Source organism: Heterocephalus glaber, unplaced genomic scaffold, assembly GCF_053883595.1.
Source record: "Heterocephalus glaber isolate CG9 unplaced genomic scaffold, H.glaber_assembly_v1.0 deba00000546, whole genome shotgun sequence".
NCBI lineage: Eukaryota > Metazoa > Chordata > Mammalia > Rodentia > Bathyergidae > Heterocephalus > Heterocephalus glaber.
In genome coordinates, this window is record NW_028258147.1 from 31311843 (window position 1) to 31328418 (window position 16576).

Sequence of the window (16576 nt, forward strand, 5' to 3'; positions counted from 1 at the left end):
ATTTACATACTTTAAAATAAAGATGATAGGAATGTACATTAAATTTTTAACCAGACTGTTTGTTGTTTGCTCATCTAGGTATCTTATAAAGCATCAGTTATACACCTTTATCCTATCAGTACTTCATGTATCTATCATTAAGAATTTCACCATTATTCCTCTATTGAATATGCAAGTTGCTTTGACTTTCTACTAACATAAATACCACTTTGATGTCGTCTTTACTAACAATCATTGACCAAAAATAAAAGGCAGTAAACAACATTCAGAACTCCTATCACAAAAGGCCTATAGTGGGCTGTGGAGGTAGCTCGGTGACAGCTTGCCTAGCAGGAGCAAGGCCTCTTGTTCAATTTCCCAACACTGCAACAAAAAAAGCCTATAAACACATGAAAACCTTCCACCTCACCAATAAAACAACATCACATGCAGAAACTACAAGACATTTTCATTTAGCAAAGGAAAAATCATACAGCATGTATAAATGCTGGTGCAAGGATTGTGAGAAAACTATTCTAACTTAATGCCAATTATAAACTATTACAGTATTTCTGAATAATAAAGACAGCATGTATCAAGAGCTTTATTTTTTATTTATTATTTTTTTGGTACTAGGGATCGAACTCGGGTCCTTGCGCTTGCGAGGCAGGCGGCGGATCCACTGAGCTAAATCCCCAGCCCCAAGAGCTTTAAAATAGTTTAGCTAATAATTTGATTTTTAGAAATTGATCCTAAATAATAATTTTAGATGTTAAAAAAAAGGAAAATGTACAGGGTTAATTCCCTTTTGAACATTAACTTAGTGTTGTGCATGTATTTTCAAGCTAGTGAAAATTTGGATTATTACTATGATTTGAGTGTATACGCCAAAAGTTCAAAGATTGGAACTTTGATTCTTAAAGTGGTGGTATAAGAAGCTGTGGCCTCTAAGAGCTGAGCCCCTTAGGAGGGATCACTCCCAGAAGTGCATGAGTCAGTCTGCGGGACATTTGTTACTCAACAAGGGTGCCCTGTGTTCTCCTTCTGTGTGTGCATCTCTGCCTGCTCACCGTATTCATGTTATGATGCCCTTGCCAGATGCTACTACTAGGACTTGGGTTCCCCACCTCCAGAATTGTGACCTAAAGAAACTTCAATCCTTAAAAAATATACATATATATATATATATATATATATATATATATATATATGCTAGTCTCAGATATAGTTAGAGCAATAGAAAATGGACTAAGACAATTATCATTCTTCAACTCTGCTTTTCCTGCTGCATCACAGGTTTGCATTTCTAGTCCATTGTTTACTTTTCATAAAGCTTGTTTATATATGTTTTAGGGCTTAATACTTAATCACCTCTTTTTAGCACAGCATGTAATACAATAATTGATGTACAACTTAAATTACATTTTATCACTCTATCTACAGACTAAATTTCTAAAACTAAACATGTTTTTTATGTTGACAGACAACATTCACATATCCAACAATCACACACATACCTTTCCCCCTAAGAATCAGCTCTTCAGGAATATAGTATATGTGTGTGTGTGTGTGTGTGTGTGTGTGTGTGTGTATGGCATATATTACATAATATCAGTTGATTAATAATGAAAAGAATCAGCTGGAAGTGGTGGCACATGCCTGAAATCCCAGCACTCTGGGAGGCTGGCCCAAGAAGATCTCAAGTTCCAGCTCAGTCTCAGCAACTGAGTTCTGAGACTGCTTCTAAATACTGTAAAAGATAGAAAAAGGGCTAAGGATGTAGCTCAGGGCAAAGGCCCTGGGTTCAATCCCCTGTATCAGAGAGAAAAAGAAAGAGAGAGAGGGAAAGAGAAAGAGATCTTTTTTTTTAACAAAACCATTTTGGATATCCATTTTATTGTAAGCAAATCCTGAGTAAAAGAACACATCAATACAGCACTGACTAAAAAGCAGATCTTGAGCATCGGGAGACAAACACCAAACAGGTACTCCAGGATTCTCTCACCTGGTCACAGCTGGAAAGAAACCTCAAGGAACAAGACTTCGCTCACCTTTCTGACCCTTGCCAACTACTGGTGTCCCAATTTAGCCTGTTATTTCAAATGGTATAGAAAATAACTTGGAAGATTCACTTTCCCCAGTACTAAATTCAAGTCATCCAACTTAAAAACAAAGAAAAGAGACGGTCAGCAGTTGCATTTAAAACCACTTTTATTATTTATTTATTTTTCATTTTTGCAGGGTTGGTTTGAGACAGGGTCTCCCTAAATAGCCCGGGGTGGGCTTGAACTTGGGATCCTTCTGCTGAAGCCTCCCAGACTGCTGGAATTACAGGCATGCACCACCACACCTTGCTTCATTTAAAACAACTTATCACCCCAAAACACATGGGGAATAGCTTCAATTCTACAAATACTTCCTAATCCCTCAGAAATACAGTAGATTAAATAAGCAAAGAACAAAACTTTCCTCCTCCTCAAATATAAAATTTCCATGTGTCTTTATACTCAGGCTATTTCATTGTCTTCTCTGTAAGGATAGGTGCGTGAGAAAGAGATAACAATTTAGACTGAAATTTGGAAATTGCGCAAAAAAACATCAATATTTCAATCATGTTGAACTATGCTATAAAGCTATTTCAAGAACGAAAATGAGTCAAGCAATTAATATGTCAGCAATTGTATTACAAAACATTTTATTCTTAGGTTTCTTAGAAGAATATTTTAATATATAGTTCAAACCAGACTTTCACAAGTCAAGCTGCTCCAAAACTCCACTCTATAAAAATGCACTCTTAGATTTGATATTTTAACCATATTAAGTTTTTAATAGACTCTACCTAGAAACAACATTCTAAAGAGCAATATAATTCATTTCAGTATTTCAATAAAGGATGTCCAGAATTTTCTCTTTGAAACAATACACAAATATTTATGATTATGGCACAATACATATATGTTTAAGATTGGAAAACTACAAAATACTAAGCTGAGAAGGGATCTTAGAGATAAACTATAAGTAAAAGAGTCTCATCTACCAGAAATCCAAGGCCTCAAGAAGCAGATTTGTCCAATTTCACAGAATATCAAGTTAACTCTCAGTGTTACTTTTATTGTTTCCAGGCAATAATATTTAATAGTAATAGTAATGTAGACATTTAATAGTAAATGTTCTATTGACAACATACAATAATTAAATACTTGCCTAAAATCATTCCTCTTCTGGATGGCTATAGTACAGATAACAGCAAATAGGCATATGAAATCTATATTTGACATACTGAAGGATAAGAAAAATTTCTTAAAGATTTGCTTACCCATAAACAATTCCAAAAAGGAATACTGAAAGCAACATAAGACAATACTGAAAGCAACATAAGAATAGAGGATCACCAGACTGGATCCGAAGAAGTCCCCCCAAAGAGATGGAGAATTCAACTAATTCCACCTTCAGAGTAGGTTGTAGGTTCGCTGACCGTCATCACAGAAAAGAACTGCTGGATGCCACAGAATAGAATTGCAGTAATGGGCATAAACAGGTTTACTAAGCAGAAAGACCCACACACTCAGAGGAGTGTGGAGCTTCAAGACAGAGGCTCATTATGGTCTGGGGCTGAGTATGCTGAAGTGTTTTGGGGGTGGAGATCTATGGAAATTGTGAATCTCCAGTAGAGGAAGAAAAGCACAGGCTCAATTTACAGGTGAAGACAAGAGCTCACTTAGAGGTGAAGAGCCCATTTTATCGCAGAACAATCTATAGTACATATATGGCCAATCTATAGTATATTTTAAAACTTAGCGGGGCCGGGGATTTAGCTCAGTGGTTCCGGTGCCTGCCTTGCAGGCGAGTTCGAACCCCAGTAACAACAACAAAAAAAACTTAGGGATTTAGGACTGGGTAGCCTAGAAGGGGAAAATATACTGTAATGGTGCAGGGTTTTTCTTTTAAATACAATTTTTAAATTACAATTTTCTTCATCTTCTTTCTACCTGTATTTCTTCTACCTCTGTAGGATAGAAATAAGCATCAGATCATTAGAAAGATCAAGGGTTTTTTCTTCTGAGAAAGGACTATGGAAAAGATGAAAATCCATCTTAGTATAATTTGGGCCTGTAAAGAAATGCTGTGCTGTATTAAACACTCATGCTTCATCATAGCTTTTAGGGCTTGTTCCAATCATTCTCTCTGCCACGTAAACCTGTTCTTCCCAGGTTACAAATCTCCTCCCTTCTTGGGTCCTTCAATCTCTTCAGTTTCATAACTTCATTTTCTATATAAAGCTGCATAAAAAGGTGGATGACATTTGATTTTATTTTCTATATGAAGCTGCATAAAAAGGGAGGTGATATTTATTGCTTTCACCGTTATCAGTTAGTAACATTTAACTTAACTTCAACTTAATTGTTTAGACTACATCACCATCCAGAAAACTCATTTGTCCTTGCTCTCTAGAGCTTCCGGGAGTCTGCTAGCCAAACATATCCCAAACCACACTGATTGTGTATCCTATATTCGTTTCAAAAGGCATTTCATTTACATGAAATGTCCAAAAGAGATAAATCCACAGAGACAAGAAGTAGATTGTGGTTTGCCAGAGGATGAAAGAAGAATTGTGAATGACTACTAACAGGCACAGGGTTTCTTTCTGGGGTGAGGAAAATGTTCTAGAATTAGATAACAGTGATGGTTGCATAACACTACAAATATACTAAAAACCACTGAACTGTGCACTTTTAAATGTGATACTTTTAATGTTATCTGAATGTTACCTCAATAAAAAAATGTGAATTAAAATTAAAGCACACAGACACACCAGCATTCTCTTCCAACTTTCCTTTTATCTTCCAAAGTAATAAAGCCCCCATACATGGAATTATTCAAGCAGAAGCTCAAAGATCATCTGTCAGCAATATGCTATTGAAGGGCTTCCTAAAGTGACTGGGAAATTACATTAGATTACCTTTAAGTATTTTTCATCTCTAAATTTCTGCATCACCGAAGTGAAGAGATTAGAGCCAGGAGAAATTTTTAAAGTGACCAGGAAGAAAACTAAAGCATAACTTGAAAATTTTCCTTCCTTTTTAAAATTAAAACTATAGAATACAATGCAGCAAAAGAACAAAAATAAAACAGGTTCAAAATAGCATAAAAAACTAAAACTATATATAAAAATTAGCAGCACAAAAAGCAAATTATTTTGAGTTTAATATAGCAATAGTTGTTTTGCTTATGCACAATTTATCCTGCATTCAACTGTATTCTCAACAAATTTCTAAATCTTTTTTCTTCTTCAGTAGTAATGAAGATATTAGAAAAAAAATCTAATACAAATAAGATTTAAATCAAATTATGCTCCATGGGCATGTAATTGGGTTAACAAGGTACACAATACATAAACATAATAGTTATTTTCCCCAAAATTTGGTTTCTTATTTTTAAAGCCCACAAACCCAACAATTAGTATTTGTGAGGAAGTTTAGAGCAAAGTTTAGAGCAAAATATTTACGATGTGACAAAGGAGGAAACCTCAAATCTTTCTACTATAAATGCCAGCAAACATCTGAAGTAATTTTCTATACAAAAGAATTTATTTTTAAACCAAATGATGATTATTAAGTTAAAAAAACAGAAATACAGTATATACACTTCAATTTTCTGAGAGGGACAATATATATTCATTATTTGATTCTACACAGTACATTAAAATATTGCATACTGCATTTACCTCATTTTTAAACACAGGTTATGAAATACCAAAGTTTAAAAGGAAATCCAATTTAAATGTTATGCCATCGGTTATAAAAATAAAAGTAAATTAAATAAGATGGCAATTCTTACACTCCCTCTAGAAGTTTATTGATTTAGATATCCAAAGGAATGAAACAAACAGAACTGAGTTGATCAAGAACCTCATCCTATCCTTTTAAATTAAAAACCACACAAGTGTCTATGACGCAACTTCTCTTTCCTGCTAAGTGCTGGGTAAGTGCTTTACAGCTGAGTTACAAGCCGAGTGGAGTGCTTTTTATTTTATTTCAACACAGGGCCTAAGTTTCCCAGGCTGGCCTGGAACTTGCAATCTTGGACATCCGCCTCCCAAGTAACCGGGATGACAGGTAGGCCCGATCACTCCCAGCCAAGGCGTCACTTTTTAATGACCCAAACACCTAACAAATTCAGGAATCATTATCCACTTTGGTAAGCAGAAAGTTTCAGGCACTTTACACAATTACAATTTATTTCATCCTCAAAGAATATTATTCTGCACAACCTGCTACAGCAGCCCCATCTGAAAAGGAGACTTATTCAACGGGTTCTAAGTCCAACCCCTTTCAGAAGCCAGAAAACTCTGCTTCAGACTCTTAGTCCAAAGAAAGGTCTACCCAGGAGCAACATCAGTACCACTTAAGAATTTATTAGAAATGCACAATCTCAGGTCCCATTTCAGACCTCCCATGGCATTAGTTTGTGTGATTAAGAAATTCGGGCTGTGGATGTGGCTCAGTGATCAAAGCCCCTGCTTACCATGTGCAGCGCCCTGGTTAGATCCCTAGCAGGAAAGGTAGAGAGGGAGGGAAGGAGGGAGGAGAAGAAGGGAAAGGAAGGGAGAAGAGAGAAGAGAGGAGATGAGGGAAGGGGAGGAGAGGAAACTCATAAAGAGTGATCATCAAAAACTTGTAAACCTTGTAAACAAGGGTCAAGGATTTAGCTCAGTGGCACCCGGCCTGCTTTGCAAGTGCAAGGTCCTGAGGTCCTGAGTTCAATCTCTGGTACCGAAAAAAAAAAAAAAAATGTAAATAAGCTCACTCAGGCTTGTTAAATACAGACAGTAAGAATGCAAGCTGGTGATATGAAGGCAGAATTCAGAAAACATACTAAAAATATGTGAGTTAGTAACCTATTATATGTTATTACAAAAAGAATAAACAGAAAATATGATGGAACAAAAGAGGTTTACTAATAGAAAGGGATAGAAAGACCAAGTCATTATTATGCCACTCTAGACTGACACCTTTGTCATCTTCGTATCAAACCACTACGGACATTCAGTATCGTCCTTTGTAGAAACACAGGTGTTGCATCCATTAAAGCAAATAAAAACCCAAGGCTCACGAGCAGACAAACTGGCATAGTACAGCTATACCTAAATGCGTATGTCCCACATTTTTTTCAAAAGAGCAAGTGTGCATCACGGACACAGAGCACCATCAGTCTGTGGGGTTTCTGCATAATCACGCCACCAGTGAGGAAGGCTGGTATGAGAAACAGACAGATCAGCTGAACATGGAGTGCCTGAGAGGCAGGTAGTTTGATCCTTCCACCTTGCTTTGCACCTGAGTGTGTTAACTTATTCCATGACTTTCCTCCTGCTCCTGGATTTGTACTTTACATGGATTTAATAAATAATAAGATTCAAGCATTTTAATTTGGTTGCTGAATGCCTCTATTCTGTAACCTCGGAGATAGCTCGCCTAATTCTGTACTTGAGGGCTAACCATTGCATCGAGGTACTTTCCCACAGAACACCTACTGAAACAAAATCTGCATTTTAACAAGAATCTCAAAGTGATTCATATGCATATTAAAATTAACACACACTGACAAAACTGTTAGACAGAGAAGCTTCCACAAGACAAAAGGTTAGATCTCAGAAGAACTGTGCTCTGCACACCATCTTGCACAAAAAGTTTTCCTGTAACCCAGACTATGCCTCAGAGTCCCCAAAAGAGGGTGAGACTACAAAGCAATCCATTCCCAACAACTATCATGTAAGGTTTAAAAAAGTATTACTGCCCTTCCTGATCCTCCTCTGAACTCCAGCTCTGTAAGTCCCAGCCCAGCACGGTGGTACACAGCTACTCAGAAGACTGAGGCAGGAGGAGCGAAAGCTCACCAGTCTGGGAAGTTTAACAAGACCATCTCAAAATAAAGAATTTAAAAGGCTAGGGATACAGCTCAGTGGCAGAGTGTCCTTAGGTTCCATGCCCAGTACAGAAAAAAAGAAAAGCTCCATGCAGTTTGAGAAAACAAGCAAAGTATAGCACACTGCACCGCCACACTAATTGTGCAATCTCCTACTTGCTAGAAGGTAAGAAAAAAAAAATTTTTTTCAAATAATGCTCTTTAAAGAATACCAATTCAAAGGATATAAGGCTACTAGTGACAGAGAAAAGGTTATGACTTAATGAGGTTGCAGTGACCTCAGAAAGGTCATCCAAGAGCACAGTTGAGCAGAAGGGCCTGAGAAGCCTTGTTAAAGGGCCACACACCCCACCTACCAGCAGCTCAGGTCTGGGACACCACCAGTCATGTGTACGATATTCTCAGTGTTCCTTATACATGCCAGGGACATAGTGAATGTTCCAAACTAATAGAAAAATAATGACAAAGGTCATGCTCTCTACCCTTGATTTATCTAGGACACATTTACTTTAACTCATTCCTTTGGATTTAAAAAATTCCTAAGAATGAAAAGTGTAATTACACATCTCAGATCAAAATGGCTTGTAACATTCTCCCATCCCATATCTCAAAGGTGAATTTTATATTTTCTATTATCAATCCCATTCTTAATAGAACATGGCCCTATAAAGCATATCAACCTACCCAGTAAGAACTCTGTCCATGAAAGATTGGAAACTCACTCTGCTGGCCAGCGGTAAAATCTGACCATTTCTAAATCACTAACACTATAAGGAATGTGCTAGTTTGCTGTTTTTCTAGGTTCAGATTTAAGACATCTAAGAGTAATATATTTAAAACATCTACAAAAGAGCTGAATTTGATACTGAGCACACACAAATACGAACAAGATCTACAACAAAACACTTAAAGGTATAGGGAATATTTCACCTAGTAAACAATAAAAATATCAGAAAAAGAATATGAAAGCTTTAAAATTCATTGCTTTAAAAAATGTTTCCTAGTGTTTCTTAAAGGGAAGTGTATTTAAATTCCAAAAGAAAAGATTTCGGTTGGAAATCATAACTTCCTATTCCATAAGCAAAGTTTTAAAGTAACATACATAAGGAATGAATGAATATCTTCAGTTCCAAATAATATATTAAATACCTTTCATCCTATATTTAGTACAGTCAAATACTATTAAAGGACTCTTAGGACAGTATACATTTTGGCTCAGTTTTGTATACTGTATTATATGAGTTTTAAATTCAGTACTTTTAAGAATTATACAGTCACAGAGGAAAGAGGTAACCTTGTAAGATTCTTGTGTCTTCTGCAGCTAGCAGCATCAAAAAATACTTACAAGACCCTCCTAATATTTGTTGACTTTAGTTGTTTACCACCTTCTGAGGAAAAAAAAAAACTTAATTGAAAATAACCAAAACAGTACGAAGACCAGTAGAAAGCAGCTCTCAAATTATCCAAACTGAATCAATTCAATTGCATAAACGACAGAAGCAACGAGAAAAAGTAATTGTCCTATTCATAACAAGAGGACTAATAATGACCGTTCTGTTTGCAAACTTAATCCACTACAACCAGTCCTGCTAACTGCCCAATAAAACATATCGCAGTGTTTGTTTCACAAATCATATGCTTGATTAAGTTCAAAAATCACATTAAATTTAAATATAATATAATTTATTTTCATTCTTTGCAAGATGAAATCCAGCTTATTTACTGTATGAGTTTAAGAGGCAAAATGCCTATTATTATAAGCAAGAGTAATAAAAAATCATTTGAATTTCAAAATATCATGTCCAAAAAGCTTGTCTGTTCACATATGAACAGATGTATTTCATTGATAAATCCTTTAAAATCTATCAAACCTATTACTGTGCAGGCCAATATCTGAATACAGGCTGGTGTCCCACTGGGTTGCATGACTAATGTTCTACTTGGTAAATTTTTACAAACTGCTGTCCCTCTATTAAAAAGTCGCCTGGTTAACAAACTCCTTTTAAGAGTTCATTTCAGTTATTCGTGCTTTGCTCAATGTGAAACAATTTAATCATATTGCTTTCCTCCTAAGTGACAGAAAGATGATGTTCAAAAGGGTCATGAATGCAGAAGTTTGGCAGCTCATTAGACAGGTTTGAGGAGAGGGCACCTTTGAAGACTCTAAGAAGTGGGAGCAGGGGACAGCAAAGGAGAGAGAATCACAGGACAGTGGTAGAGACTGAAATAAAACTTAGCTTACTTGCAAACCAGACTCATGTCTCTGGTTTAAACACAGTCTAACTGGACATGGCCCATTCTGATCCAGACCTTCTGCCTTACACTAATAAAAATGAAAATTTGCCTATAAGCACTGTAAATAATTTCATAGATTATTATTTCATTTAAACATACTATTTCATAATTAAAACATCAGACTTCTCTGTGACTATTTCTATGTTCATTATTTATCTTACAGCTTTATACAGATGATAGACATGACAGTGGATAGTGACTTTAGATTTTGAAGAGATATAATATCATATTCCACGTCTATCATACGTACAAACATTACACAAGCTAGGACCCTCCTACAAAGCAGTTTCAAAGTACACAGTTGCCACCAAAATCCCATGGCTTCCCTAAGGAGAGTATGCCAGAATCTGAGGGCTGAGCTGGTGGGCAAGGACACTGTGAAAAATTCTCCAGGGGATTCTGCTACTCAACCAAGCACCTCCTGCCCCTACTGCCATTATCCCTAATAATGCTGCACCACCCGCTGCTGGCGCACTTTGTGCTGGGGCACTTTGTGCAACTCTTTATACCAAATGTTAGCTAAGTGAAGTCATTAGAACAGAGCATCTCAATTCAACTGGCATTTATCCAGTTTTTAAGAAGTAAAATAAATGCATGAATGGCAAATCAATTTTACTTCCCTTCACAAAATCTCATTTTAAAACTACAAAACAAATTCTGAATTCAAAGCTGTTTAGAGTTGGAGCTTTTCAATCACAGTATTTAAGTCAGCTAATATATTCGCATAAATCAAATTTTCACTACTAAGTATCAATCAAGAAAAAAAAGTTCCAACAACATTCCTCACAATCCACTTACACTTAAGTAAGGAATAACTGAGGTTTTTTTAAGGAAGTAAATAAAGACGATTATTTCAAGGTTACCATAATTTACCTGATGTACCTTATACCTCAGATCTTAAGGTTTATAGATTCAAAGCTTTTACAGGTAATGTTAAGTAAAACTTGTTATAGTTTTATTTCAAACAAACGCTCCTGGTTTTCAGGGCTCATTTTATTCATACTCCAGTCCAGTGGAATGCATTTCACAATCTCCAAACTTCCTCAACTTTCACATTTGCTCACTATTAGTTTCTATCAGGATAAAGCATATTAAGAAATGTAACTGAGATCTCTCAAACTCCAAACTTTTAAAAGCATCTGAAAACAGGTGCACATCAACAATCTTAAATTCCTTTACAGAAACGTTCATTAGTTGTCAAACCTCTTCTACATACAGTTAGGCCCCAGAACTAAACAATTTAAGACATATTACTTACCTTAATTGGAGCACTACTAAACTTAATTTTCCTATTTGCTGGGATTTCATCTTCTTCTGGCAATCCGACAATTTCTGAGTACTCCATATCGGGCTGATAGTAACTGTTCTCATCACTATCTTCCTCCTCATCCTGCTCAGTGCCTGTCTCTCCCCAGTCTGAATTATACCTGGATCTTACCCTATACACATTATAGTCACTGTGCATGTACACATGGGAGCTCTCAAAATTACTGGAGTCTTCAGGTACTTCTTTTCCATAGCTGGATGTAGAAGCATCAGGAGAGGTGAGACCACCAGTTGCAAGCTCTTTCCTCTGTTGTTTTGCTGCCTCAGTCCCAACCAAATAAGCTCCAGCTCCTCCTGAAGGTTCATTTTGTGGTGAAAGGATCGCAGACCTTGGCATTGCCTTATTGTCAGCACAAGGTTCTTCCGGAATGTCTTTATCAATTCTGCTCGGCGTCTCTTGGTTAGATGTGGAGTCCTCGGCTTCCTTGCTCTGCTGTGTCTCTTCACTAGGCAATGACGCTGGAGATACACTCTTAGGAGTCACTTCTGTTATTGGAGTTGTATTACTCTTCTGAGCATCCTCAGTATCAACTTCGTGTTTGTTCGAAGGAGACCAAGAATCAGAATCCTTAAGGTGGCCAAAGGTATCGAGATTTGTAACAGTAACAGACGGCAAATTCAGGGGATAATGCCCAGTCACCGAATACTCACTGCTTTCTCCCTTCTCAGAACTGATGGCACTGGGGGACTCAGTGTTCTCAAATACTGCACTCAGTTGACTCACAGTCGGGGAGACAGCATCAGTGCGGGAGCTAAGGCTGTCCAAGGAATCAGTACTGCCTCGATTGGATTTGGACCCGCCCCACTCATCCTGTGGTTCGCTCGCTCCACTCTTCTCTTTCTTGGGGGAATATCGGTGATTCTGTCCTGACTCATGCACACTTCTCTCAAACATCTTTCGTGTCTCTGTGAACTTGGAATACGAGGGGCCATCATACATTGTATCAAATCTACTGATTCGTTCAGAGACAGAGGACTCCAACTTAACAACAGAGCCATCTGTTTTCTCCAGAAATTCTTTGGGTTTCATCCTTCTCTGAGGGGATGAAGATCCACCTTTCCCCCTAGTTTTGGCAATGACTGCAGCATTCTCATTGGGTTCCATACCCATCTGCATAAACAGATTTTTAATTCTGTTGACATTGGAGCCATATTTCCTGCCCCTGCTCTGCTGTGAGCCCTCACCTTCTTTTGCTTTTTGTTCCCCATCTGACTTGGGTTTGTCAAAAGTACTTTTCAGTGCCTGGAACTCAGTTCTATATGCATTCCTGTGGGGAGAGGCACTTCTGAGAGTGCTCCGTTCACCTGAAGACTCAGCTTTCAACATTTTTACTTCAAGGGTGAAAAGTCAATGTTCATAATGCTCAGGAAACAAAAATAAAAACAAAAACACTTCACTTTTCTAATCACCAATATCTGGTCACCAGCAGGCCCTTTCAAATGGCATACTCGGTCAGCGATCCGCCCAACAGGTGTGTGAGGAAATTATTCACAGTCAAGAGTTACAAAGTGGCTTTTTCAAAGCAACACTAAAGGTTCATCTGTAATAGAAAAGAATGAAGTTCTGAATTCATGTACTTATTTGAGTTTATTTTACTCAACTAATACATACTTTATTTTCTAAGTGGGTTAGCCACAGGTCAAACAAGAAATTACTACTGAAATGAAAAGTCAAAAGTCACGAAGTTAAAAGCTATCATTCTCATTGGTCTGATAATAAAAATGTCTCAAATACCCCCCCCCCCACACACACTAAAGTATATTTGAAATCAATACATTAGCCCGAGTTTTTATTGCTTTTTGTCAATGACCTTAAACATATCCAGCAATTTATGTACCTTAAATCACCAAAATGTCCACAAAATCAATTTCATTTGGGATTCTCCATCATCGGGTAAAACTTTTTCTAAGTACAATCAAAAGTCTGTAATATACACACTCCTAACATGCCTAATGAGGCTTATTATTTTACTCTTTCTGATCCAATGTTCTGATTTACAGCATCCTCCAAAGCAACACCAGTGCACTCTTAGAAACAAGCAGGAAAAAGTTCCTGAATGCCAATAAGTTTCACCCTAAGTTCAGTTATAACCAATATTTGGAGGATTCCCAACAGTGGATATTAATTATGAGGTGGGATGTTGTCCATGACGGGAACAAATGTATGGGAAAGTGACAATCAAAAAGCAAATATACCATGACATTTTTCACAGCCTTGATTTGTTTATTCCTTCTTACCTCTAACTTACTACAGGCTTAAAGCACAAGGGAGCACAAGCTTGCTGCTCTCTCACCCACAGCTGGATTTTCCATCAATAAGCCAACAGACAAATACTCCGAGATCTGCTGAAGAGCAGACAATGCAGTTCTAAAGATTTTTCGTTTTGTTTTTGCTTTATTTGTTTTATTATGAGCCGGAACCACATCACCCTCATGCACCATCCGCTGAGGAAGCACACTTTCACTTAAATCGCCTCCAAACTCATTTCCTGGCCCAGCATGCATGCATCACCCATGCAGACAAACGAGAAAGGCTTCAGAGTGTGGTGCCTGGATTTTTGTTTTGTTTTTTTCCTTTTTCTTTTTCTGGTAAAGCATCGACAATCTCCTCCTCCCCTGACCTTTTCCAAGCCGTCCACACCCTCCCGTCTCCCGGACTCGCACAGCCCTCCCTTCCTCCCTCCCCCGCCAATCGAGCCCGAGCAGCGGGGGCGGGGGCGCTGGGGCCGCCTGGGATTCAAATCCTGCCCTCACAAAAGACAAACATAAATAACACCAACTTGAGAGGCATCCGGTTCACAAGCCTGGTTCGGGCGCAGTCCCTCGGCCCCCCCGGGGCAGGGCCGGGAGAGCAGGTGACGCCAAACGCTAGGTAGGAGGTCGCAGTCTAGCTTTGTGCCAGGAGCACCTGAAGTCCTAACACAGGGGCTGCGGCTCCCGGTGTGGCACGGGAAAAGACGAGCTCCCTGGCCACATTTAAAAAGGGGGAAGAAAAGAAAAAGAAAATTATACGATAATAATAATAAATCCCTTTGTTTTTCTTCCCAGTGTGCGGGGAACAATAGATCCCACTGATCGTGCCTCCGATCTTACCCCAGCCCAGCCCGCCCCCACCTCAGCCTGCGCCTCAGCTCAGCGCCTGCGGATTTTCCTGCTCGGCGCCGCCCGCCCGCTCTGCGCCCCGCGCCGACCTCCCCCCTTACCAAGCGGAGCGGGAGCGGCGGCGCCGCGGGCGGGCGGGAGGCTCGGGCCGCGCGCCCCCGCCTCAGGTGCCCCTTCTCTTCGCCGCGCCCCCTCCTCTTCCCGGCGCCCCTCTCCGTGGCGCCCCCGCCCGCGCAGCCCGGCTCCTCACGGCGCGGCCGCGTCCCCTCGCGCCTGAGCCCCCACGCGCGTGCCGCCGGCGGCGGGCCCCGCGCGCTCGCACCTCGGGCCGCACCGGGGCTGGGGCGCCCGGCCGGGGAAGGGGCTGGGCCCCCGTGCGCCGCAGGCGCGCGCGGCCGGTACCCCGGCGGGGACTCCGGGGAGTCATGGAGGACAGGCCGCGGGGGTGTGGAAGGCCCGGGGTAACAGGTGCCTCACCTCGGCTGATGGGATTAACTCTAGGGCCGCGGAGAGAGGGAGCCCAGCAGCGAAATCCCAGGAGAGGGAGAGGGAGCCTCTGGCGGCCGAGGGAGGGCGAAAAACACCGGCCCTCGGCGAGGCCGCCCCACCCCCCTCGGCCGTGGGCGAGGGGCCTCGGGCCTGGGGCGAGGCCTGCGCTGCCGGCCCGGCCAGAGTGGGTTCCGGAACTAGGTTCAGGCTGCCGGCTGCTGGGGCTTCCACGTGGTCTCCACTTAACTCCCAGACCCCAGGCATCCAAGTCCCGGGCCACTGGCCTGGAAGCCCTAGCCCGAGTCCTAAGCCCTTCTCCAGTGTGGCCTCCACCTGAGCCACTGAGCCTGGTCTCTCTCACCCACCTTGACTCCAAGATCCCTCTGCTAAAAGGGAATGGGTGAAGAAGGCCTCTCACTTGTCCGCCCACTCAGCCGGGCCCTTACACTCTTCTCTTAGCAATGGTAGTGCTACCTCTCTGACCCCCCAGAATACTGGAAGTAAGGCTCATGACTATCAGTGTGGACTTTCAAACCAATCCTTCCAGAAAGCCTATGGAGCTGAAACTCTCAATTTCTCAAGGTAAAAACATGACTACTGTAGAAATATAAGGTGAATAAAGGTAAAAAAAGAAAAAAAAATACTATTTGACTCAATGATAGTGAACATGGGTGAAAAATAATTTGACTTAATAGGGAAGGAACCAGCAAGATACTGCAATCCATTAAAATATATTATCAATCAAGAAAGAAGTAAGGGCCGAAGATTTAGCTCAGTGGTTCCCCTGCCTGCTGTGCAAGGTCCTGAGTTTGATCCCCGTTACCAAAAAAAAAAAAAACAACTGAAATGCAATGTTTAAAAGATTACAGTCGCCCCTTTTATCTTCACAGGATGCGTTTGAGCATCCCCAATCCAATGCTTGAAACCAAAGATAGTATTGAATCCTATCTGCACTGGGTTTTTTTCCTCTGCATTCCTATGATAAAGCTTAGTTAAATTAAGTGTAGAAAGAGGTTAACAGTAATAAAATTGACATAACTATAGGATAGTAAAACTTATTTAAAAGTTATGGATTATCTCTACAATTTTTCATTTAATATTTTCACACCGGGATGGAAAGTTGGTAAGGGTAATTGAAACCGGGCAAATCCAAATAGCAGATGGGGGGGGGTAATCATTTCTGTTCTACAGGGTGGGAACCAATATCTCTACCTAACAAATTTGCATTTCTATTGATAAGAATTATTTACATCACCATAAGTTTCTACAGTTTACAGAGTAGTGAAATAGCAGTCAAAGATGTGGACTAGAGTCCTGAAGATAACATGCAGGCTTTGGTCCATTTCATAGTTTTTCATACTTTTCCCAACAGAACATCATTACTTACATTTTACAGATGAGAAAACTAAGGATTAGGTTTTGTGACTTACTCACAGCTTTATTAGGTAGAAAATGATTATGA

At 39.8% G+C, this 16576-nt stretch overlaps 1 protein-coding gene across 36 annotated transcripts in view; it reads right to left on the reverse strand.

The window, feature by feature from the left end:
• Nucleotides 1-15256, reverse strand: part of Ppp1r9a (protein phosphatase 1 regulatory subunit 9A) — a 358246-nt gene extending 342990 nt beyond the window's left edge. For 14 of the 36 annotated variants that reach the window (XM_021242884.2, XM_021242887.2, XM_087204704.1 and 11 more), the window contains exons 1-3: nt 15103-15247; nt 14304-14489; nt 11456-13064 (exon numbers count right to left, since the gene is read on the reverse strand). In XM_021242884.2, coding sequence (XP_021098543.1) covers nt 11456-12850 — 1395 coding nt within the window. In that variant the 5' untranslated portion in view covers nt 12851-13064; nt 14304-14489; nt 15103-15247. Of the gene's footprint in view, nt 1-11455; nt 13065-13761; nt 13870-14303; nt 14700-14726; nt 14749-15102 lie in introns of those variants that run through there. The other 22 variants (XM_004862710.4, XM_087204707.1, XM_004862709.4 and 19 more) reach the window with 12 other exon arrangements.
• Between the last annotated feature and the right edge of the window lie 1320 nt (nt 15257-16576).